The 9,369-nt window shown below is 35.2% G+C and overlaps 1 protein-coding gene across 14 annotated transcripts in view; it reads right to left on the bottom strand.

Annotated features, from left to right (window-relative positions):
- Window positions 1-5,295: 5,295 nt before the first annotated feature.
- Window positions 5,296-9,369, bottom strand: part of ncam1b (neural cell adhesion molecule 1b) — a 126,439-nt gene continuing 122,365 nt past the window's right edge. For 13 of the 14 annotated variants that reach the window (XM_038303423.1, XM_038303413.1, XM_038303414.1 and 10 more), the window contains one exon: window positions 5,296-8,262. Coding sequence is in view for 12 of the 14 variants with exons in the window: in XM_038303413.1 (XP_038159341.1) it covers window positions 8,148-8,262 (115 nt within the window). In the remaining 2 variants the exon portion in view is untranslated. The remainder of the gene's footprint in view (window positions 8,263-9,369) is intronic. The other variant, XM_038303422.1, reaches the window with a different exon arrangement.

Genomic DNA, 9,369 nt, shown 5'->3' with positions numbered 1-9,369 from the left:
TGACGGGGGAAGATGGGAGTTCCGCGTTGACTTTTCAAAATAAAGTCCCTTAATCAGAACCCACTGAAGTCTGAAAGGTCTAACTAGAAGAGGAAAATCTTGACTTAAGAAGCTTAACCTCTACTTAGAATTTGCCACATTGCCAGACAGGACACTGTAAAAAACAAAATAAACAAAACACCCCCACCCCCCGCCATATAATAATAATAATAATAATAATAATAATAATAATAATAATAATAATAATAATAATAATAATAATAATAATAATAATAATAATACAGACATAAAAATTAAAATACAAAAATACAAATACAGGAAAATAAAAACAATGGGGGAGGGACAAGAGCAATGTATTTACAAATAGGCGAACTAGAACAGATGGGTTTTGAGTCTGGTTTTGAATAAGGAGAGAGAGTCAATATAGCAATATTGCAGAGTTTAGGAGGAAGTGAGTTCCAGAGCTGGGGAGCAGAGCAGGTGAAGGTTCTGCTCCCCATGTTGACGAGTCGAGCTGGGGATACAGTGAGGTGGATGGAGGAGGAGGATCTAAGGGAGCGGACGGAGGTGGTGATGTGAAGGAGGTCGGCCAGACATGGAGGAGCAAGGTTATAGGTGGCTTTGAAAGTATAAAGAAGGATTTTGAATTGTATTCTGAATTGAACTGGGAGCCAATGGAGTTGCTGAAGGACAGGGGTAATGTGATGATAAGATGGGGTTCTGGTGATGACAAGACAGTGCGATGCGCAGGAAACTATAGGCAAGGCAAGGCAAGGCAAATTTATTTGTATAGCACAATTCAATACAAAAACAATGCAAAGTGCTTTACATGAATAAAATATAGGAAAATAAAACAGAATCAAAGCAAGTAGGAAGAAAAAAAATTATCATAAAGTTACCTGCGAACCTCATGGGTAAGATTGTTTTATGGACTTTATTTCCTATGTGATAAATCTTACGTATCAAATATACGCTGGCTCAAAATTAAACTAAAATTGCAGCCCAGCTTTAATATTTATTGAAATGATCTTATTCTTTTTGGTGAAAGCTAAGAAAAACCATTTGTCCATTTGTCCTTTTCCCATTTATGGGGGTGGTGGCCCAAGGTCGTTGAATAAGGTAGCCTAATTAATGAATGTCAGATGAGTAGTTGGATTATGGACCCTGAATTACACCAGAGTATTTTGAGATAAATAATACTATGTGCTGTCTTTACACTTGTTGGCCCTCAATACACTTATTTTGGTACAGGAGTCTTATTTGAACAGACATGTTAAGCAGCAGGATAGTGCACAGCTGATAAATAAAATAAATATATAAAATTGTGTTTGCTTCATTCTATTTAAAAATTAGAAATTGGCCTGCATTTGTATTCAGGTAAATATGCGATGTTAATTGGTTGCCCATGTTGGCCCGAAGGTTTGATTCCGGTGTTTCAAATGTTTTGCCATCTCCCATCAAACTGAAAACCAGAACTCTTATGATTTTCTTTCCCCTATTCTTTTTTTCTGGCTATTATTTCCTAAAGGCCTGATTAGGTTCAGCCAGCCTATCACCAGAGTGTTTCACCTTAGCTGCGGATCTCTGCAACTCCTACAGTGTTCCAGATCAGGCAGATGTCAACATGTTGGTAGATTTAGAGTTGAGCCACATGGTTTCCATCCATGATCCAATGGATTAAATGTTGCTACTGTATAAAAGATTGGAAAATACCTGCTCACTGTGTTTATCATTCATCATGAGGTTCTTTGTCCATTAATGTTCCCTAACAAACACCTGAGGCCTTGATTTATTGTGACTTTACATAACTAAGCAGGTGACTTCTGATAGAAGTTTGTTTCACTAGAGGTAGCAGAGTAAAGGAAATTAATACAAATGCATAAAAATATTTTTCAGATTTTGTAAACGTTCTTTAACACCATTTGCCTCTTTTGTTTCCATTTTACCACTGAGCACAAATTTGTGTTGGTCTATCAGATAAAATCCCAATAAACATGTTTGTGGTTATAATGTTAGGAAATGTTAAGAGTTATGAGACCTTTAATAAGGAACTGTATTTATTTAAACGTGGGAGCAACGGTAAGACAAGTTAAAAATAAAGTTTGACTGGAGGAAATCAGATATGACAGTTGATGTTTTTAATTTCTTTAACATTTGACCTGGTGATGATTACGGCCCCTCAGAGTTTAGACTCAAGCTGGCTGCGGCATCTTGGATGTTGGTGCTTTAAGGCAGATGGAGTAAATATTTATTTCTGACTAAGAACTTCTGATGCATGTCATTCTCTGCCCATTTTTCTGTTAGAATCCAAATCTACATTTAATTGAAAACGTGACAAAAGAAGAAAGGCGAACAACAAAATAATAATAATGATAATCCAACATTTTTAGTATCTCTTAATCTGTTGAATACATCGGTTTAGCGATTGTGGAAATAAAACATGTTATGTATATCTCTAACCTTTTAATATTTTAATAATATGATTACATAAAATTTCTTTGCATGTATGTTATTCTAAGAGTACACAGAGAAAAAGTAGTCTCATTGAATTTCTCCTTACAAAAGGTTGTATAGACTAAGATAGATGTCAACTAATTTAAATGCTAGCTGCAACTGAAGCACTAAAATAATTAAATTAAATATTAAGAAAAATAACTCTTTTTTGGTCTTAAGTTTTTATACATAATAACTATAAATACCCTGGAACCCTACCTAGTCTTAAAAATCAGAATATTCAACTCTAAAATGTGCAACACATAACTTTGCATAAAGAAAAAACATACACAACAACCCCCCAAAAAAGTCTATGAAGGCTGAATGTGAGAAAAATAATCACATAATAAGAGCTTTTCAAATGTATTTGCCCTTTCCACTTGTTTCCAAATATTATCAGGTTAGAACTAGAGGGCCTACAGCCACAGGTTGGCAAACTAAACAAATTCTGGTCAAATGAAACAATAATTCAGCTTTTTGGTCAAAATACAAAACAGTGTGAGTAGCAAAAAAGTAAGGAACCATTCCCACCATAAAACAGGTAGTAAAACAGCATCCTGCTCCACAGAGATCTACCTTTTCTACCAAAGACCTTTACTTACCGTATATTTGGACAAAAAGACGTTCTAAAAAGGTTTACTAAATACAAATTAAAGGCACATTTTATATATTTGATATCCAGTTTGGGATAGAGTATGTCTAAAACAAAAAAATGTCCAATATTCAATTAAAAATATATTCAACAACTGTCACTAAGCAGATGACCGAGCGGGTTTACCCAGAAATAAGTCTGTAATGATCAGGCTACATGTCAGATTTACTATTTTTAGTTTGGATGCTAAAATAAAAACAAACTATGAACTGGTGGACTTGGAGGTCTGAAGTTTCCAAAGCAGGAAATAGTGATTTTTTAAATAATTTTTTTTTTGTGTGTTAATACGGTGAAAGCATAGTGCTTTTATTCAAGGACATTATGCCATATATCATTGTGAGAAACACTCATGTACATCCGTTGCTTTTATTTTATTGTGAAAAAATAAAACACTATATATATTGCAGTGTATTATATATCTAGTTTTAGGATATGGAAATGATCTATGATGTACTATGCATGCTTGAGATCAGTGGACATTGAGGACGCCCAGGATATCAGGGTAGAAAAGGTTATCTCTTTGTATTTGGGTGTATAACTCTTTCAAATCCAGTTTAATAAACTTTATATAGGTATCAATTGATTTATTTTAAACAGATAAGTTGCTTTGTTTTCAAACGCCTTTATCAAACTAAGACAAATAGACTTGTTTTACTTTGAAGCCCATTCTAGCAGCTTCCTGAACCATCAGCTGACTTGACTCCCTGTAAAACACTTTGGGAATGTCAGGGCTTCTCTCTCCATCAGTTTCTACCAGACAGATCAGAAGAAACCCAGAAATCAGGAAAGTGGAAATCTTTGGATTCTTTAAACTGAATATTTTACATAAAATCGCATCTGAAAAATGAATATGGCAGATTTTTACCCAGACAGGTTCATTTTCAGCCGCAGTATCTAACAGGTTGGGGACACAAGAGTACATGTTTCTAGAGAAAAAAAGCAAAGAATTATTAAAAAAGATGAAGGGTAGATCTAAATGTAGACGATAAACGGGTCAGTGTGCTTGTTGACTTACTGTTGACACAATTTCACAAGAGAAACAGAGGAATTAAATGCTGTATAAATATCAACCCTGACATAGTTTTTAAATTTTAGCGTCTGTCTATCTAGTTTCTCTATCTAGTTTGTCCCCCATATGTTTTAAGTGTGTGTTTGTGTTTGCCACTTCTCACTGAATAAAGCATTCTGTTAAGTTCTCCGAAGGAAAATAACCTGTTTCTGTAACATTTCAGGACAAAATGCTGGCAGTTCAACGTGGGGAAAGAAAAGGCTTTAACACGCCGTTACTGCCATCTGCTGCTCAACCTTTGCCATTGCATGAACACCCGAGGATAAATTACCTGGCAAAATGAAAATAATGAATTGAAAATTTATTACTTGCAGTTTTAAAAGTGAAATTCATACTTTTATTTATCTGTTATATCTATTTTTTTTCTGGATAATTATGGCTTACAACTGATTATAATAATAATAAAAAAGAAGAATCTGATACAGTAAATAGTTGCACATTAGGCAAATAAAAAAGCAATAATTAAATGTTAAGGTTATGTTATGGTCTCGGTCACTGATTCCCAAAGTTGGGGTCCTGACCCCACTTGGGTCCTTGATCAAGTCATTGCAGTGGTGTGCTGGTACACGTATGGCACCTCATGCTTGATTCTGCTAATTACCTTTACATAACTATTTTCCAAATGAGACTTTCTCTCTTCTCACTCACCATGTTTACGTGGAGCTCAGATGCTTGTACCACTAGAGTATCTTCTGAAAATATCCTTTAAGAAGGTATTAAACAAAGGTAGTAATCCCACATTTTAGTATGACCATTTCTTTCATTGCTATTGTAATATTCTAATCTTTCGATTAGCTGCAAGCAAAAAACCAAAATGACTTAAAATCAGGCTACCTCTTAAATCAGCCAGTCTCTTCTTCTCTCTCACACACACACACACACATATATATATATATATATTGTTCCTCTAACTTTTTTCAATATGATATATAGTCCTCTGAACAGAACAGAGGCATTCAATCAATACTGACAAATAAATGGTTTCATTGTGTGTTTAATGAATTCAGCGACTCGCACTGATTTTCAGACTTCTCATTTGTTAAAATGCACCTGAGAATAAAATGACAAAATCAGTCGGAAGAAAATTTGACACATAAACCATTTTTTATTTTGTAAACCGGTCATCACTCAGGCTGCACACAGATGTTTCCAGAGTTTCCCCCAATAAAAACAGTTAGGAGCATCCAGACATAAGAGAACAAGGAGTTCTGGTTAACAGGAATAAAGCAGAATCCTCAAAGTATATGCAGTCAGTTCATTCTGTCAATTTAATTTGATGTCTGAAGCCTGAAGAAAAAAAAAAAAACAACAACAACAAAAAACTTGCTCTTCTGTTCCAGGTGGCTTAGCCTGTTTCCTGCAAACAGGTTTCCTGAACTTATCAGGCAGCTGCTCTTGGTGAGTGATTATACAAAAAGGACCCCCCCCTTCCCAGAGAATGAAATCCAAACAGCACACCAGAAAGTACAGGGAAAAAATGAAATAAAAGCTTGTGTAATTATGCCCTAACAAGCTCCTCAGGGAACATACATAGAATCAATATAAGAACAATTTTCTCTTTTACAAACACAGGCACATATATGTACCTTGTAGTTATACATTATGAAGCACTGACTGAGTTCATGCCGAGGCTCAAAACACCTTCCTTCGCTATAGCTGGCGGAATATGGTGCTGTGACCAGAGACGGACAGTTTTATACACTACACTTTTTATAATGACCACATTAGTTGTACTTTTTGTCTAATATAACATCGAAAATAAAAATAGGGTCCCTCACAACAAAGCTATACAGGATATCATACAAACTGATGACGAGACAGTCTACTGACACACAGGTACGGTGCACAAGCTGGCAGGCAGGAATTGGAAAAAAACAAAAGAAATCTCTGTAAATTTTAAACAGTATAAAAACTCTCCATATTATTTTTTTTTACCTCAAAGCAAATCCAAAACTAAGGAGCCAGAGCTCTGATCTGCGTAGATGTCAGGAAGAAAAATCTTCGTCCTCCTTCACCAGAAGTGTTAATATTGAGCCGGAGGTCCCATGACATTCACTTGATCCAGAGTTCCTCAACACTTGGCTTTATATCAGCTGGAATGCTGGTATTTTTTTTTTAAAGCATGTTAATATGTAACAGCACTATAGTAAGGCAGTGAAAGAATAAATTGAACAAATTGGTCCAGATGTGATCTGATCATGCACGCTGATGTATCGTAGATATTCATCTCTCCCTCCTGCAATGGCTGCCATAGTTTCTGTTTTTACCAAAACAAACACTGTGCCTTGCAAAGTCTTAATACCCCTTAGTTTTTCCACATTTGGTCACTTCATGACCACAAACCTTAAAGTGGTTTATCTGGATGCTTCTGACAGATTAACACAATGTTCTAAATCTGAAAAGATAAAGGATAGATGGCATGGCTTTAGATTCAGTAGAATCCAATGGCTTTGAAAAGTCCCGTAATTGCTAAATAGATCCTGCCTCTGTTTAGTTAAAGTCGGTATACATCTGTTTTATGAAGGCCTAAGAGATTTTTAGATAACATTAGAGAACCACAGCACTTTGAAGACCAATGAGGCTGTTAGTCAGACAAGCAGCAATCATAGGCTCATCTAGCTATGGAGAAGTCTCAGAGACCATAACAGTTTTGTTTTATTCTGCTTGCCAATCATGTGTGAAAAAAAAATCCAAAGCGTGTCATATTTGCTGTGAAAACGGTGGTGGCAGCATCATGCTGTGGGGATGCTTCTCTTTAGCAGGTTAAGAGACACTGGTCAGAGTTTAAATGAAGATAAAATTTGGATAATTACCAAACAATATTGGAAGAAAATCAGTTAAAAGACTTAAGACCTAAATGGAGGCTCACCTTCAAGCAGCAAAATGTCTAAAGATGTGCAGTGGAATGGTTAATATCCAGTCATATTTCTGTTAGAATGGCAAAGAATTAAATAAGATTGAGAATCTGACAAGATTTTAAACTGGTGTGCACAGATGCCCTCTATTTAATCCAATTAAATTTCAGATACTTTAAAAAAACAGGAAAGACTGAAATTCTGGACGTGTAAAAGATTCAGAGCCATATCCCGAGTTATTGCAGAGAAAGGGGGATCTACTGTACCAAGTATTATTTCGAGGTGCTTGAATACAAATGAATGTCACTCAGTTTTTCATTAGTAAGAAAGAAAACGACATGTAAAACTACAGCATGTGTAACTTTTATTGGTCCACCACAAAAGATCTTAAGAAAAAACACGAAGGATATGGCTGTGACTGGACAAAATGTGAAAAAGCTCAGGGTTATGAATACTAGAATACTTTTGCAAGGCACTGCATGGTTATACCCTTGATACTTCAGTTGGGCCTTAGTTTATTTGACGCTAGCATTAAAAATCCCTGTAACAGACACAGTGAAAACTTTATAACCACTTGCAGGTCAGACATGCAGAACACGCTACTGAAGAGACTAGCCCACAAAACATAAAAAAAAAAGGAAAACAGTCTTAAGTTTGCACAATAGAACAAGAAAATAAGAAAAATAATTTCTATATATATATATATATATTTAAATGTATAGTCCTTTTTTCATACATTTACATTTCTCATAATGTTCCAGTACTTTTGCGTAGTTAAACTACGCACGCTTAAAGATTCACATATTTACGAGGCGATCCTTGTAAGCTGCATTTTAATTAATTGGTTAAAGTGGTTAAATAAAATAAGGAATAAAAATAAATAAATCTCTTATGAAGCACAGATAAATTCTCTGGGTGTGGTTAAGCATTTATTCAAAGGAAGCAGTCCAAGTGCGCTCTAACCGATCAACGGAGGTGTGTGGCAATAAATGCATTAAGGGCACTAAAAATAAAAGCTTTTCCTCTCATTGCTGCTGCAAAGTATGACTGAGTCGGGTTACTGTTTCCCAGTGGCCCATCATACTTTGCTCTCTGCTGTGTTTGTCTGTATGACACTGTTGTGTACTGAGGTGATCAGGGTGTTTGGTAGGTCCCCCTCGTCCAGTTTGCTTTTCTCATCAGCAAATATCTTCCTGCAGTGGGAAAAAAAAAACAAGGTTGAGAATTAGGAATGTTAAAAGTTGTGAATATAGCCCAGCAAACAAACAGTTAATTGAAACACAGTCTCAATGACAGCTCTACCCAATATGTAAGAGGACGCTGCAGTCTTCTTACATATTTCTTCACCACCTTGACACAGTCTGATAAAAAATAACAGATAATGACATACCCACATCCCAAACTGACTCTTCCCTAAAACCAAACTCTAAATGTAGAAAGTAGGAATGAATCAGTTTAGTTTTACTTCTGAGTGATAATATTAGAATAAATAGGCCCCTGGCTTGTAGCAAAATATCCCTGATCATTTTAAAGGACATTTGTTAGCTTTTCTTTCAGAAGCTTGAAGGTAGAAACAGCAATCAAGCCTCTGTTCGCTCCTGGATAAAAGATGGAGGGAATGCTGGAAGGGATCAAATTAAAGCCTGAGATGATGCATTGTCTCATTATTGATAAGCCAGCTTGAAATATAAAATGCATCATGTTGCTACTGAGGTGATGCTTTCTATACATGGATTCTTTACAAGTTCTTGATACGAACATGACCTGAGCAAATGCACACTCAGGTTGGTTACAAAGAGGCCTCTATTTAGCTGAAATTAGATATAAAAATAGGGAATGGCTTTGTTTCCCTTTTTTTTTTACACAGATAAACATCTCTGATAAAATTCTTATGTTGTAATTTAAAATATAAGGAAACATAAGTTTACATGCCTCCTAAAATTCCTGTTAAAGTAGCATCTTTCAGGAACTTTTTGGTCTAGGTAATGCTGTAGTAATAATTAAAAATATATTAACCACTAATCTGGTAATTATTTTAAATATTATTTATTTTCAATGTAAATACTGCTAACTGCAGCTCTTCAAGAGAATCGGTTTTATAATCAGAGCTTGGAAACCATTGATGAGTCCATATCTATTTCAGGTCAGTAGCTCAGGATAATATAATAATATCTAATATGGTTGATAGTTTTAAGATTTAAGAGAAGACTATAAAAATTTGGGAATCTTAATACTCTTTATTAAATTGCCCTCTCTAAAAAAACTGGTCGTCCACTGTTTCCCTTTTTAACTTTGTTAAA

Source organism: Cyprinodon tularosa, unplaced genomic scaffold (genome assembly GCF_016077235.1).
Source record: "Cyprinodon tularosa strain WSP-4 unplaced genomic scaffold, ASM1607723v1 ctg51, whole genome shotgun sequence".
Lineage (NCBI taxonomy): Eukaryota > Metazoa > Chordata > Actinopteri > Cyprinodontiformes > Cyprinodontidae > Cyprinodon > Cyprinodon tularosa.
This window is presented reverse-complemented; position numbering and strand designations above follow the sequence as displayed.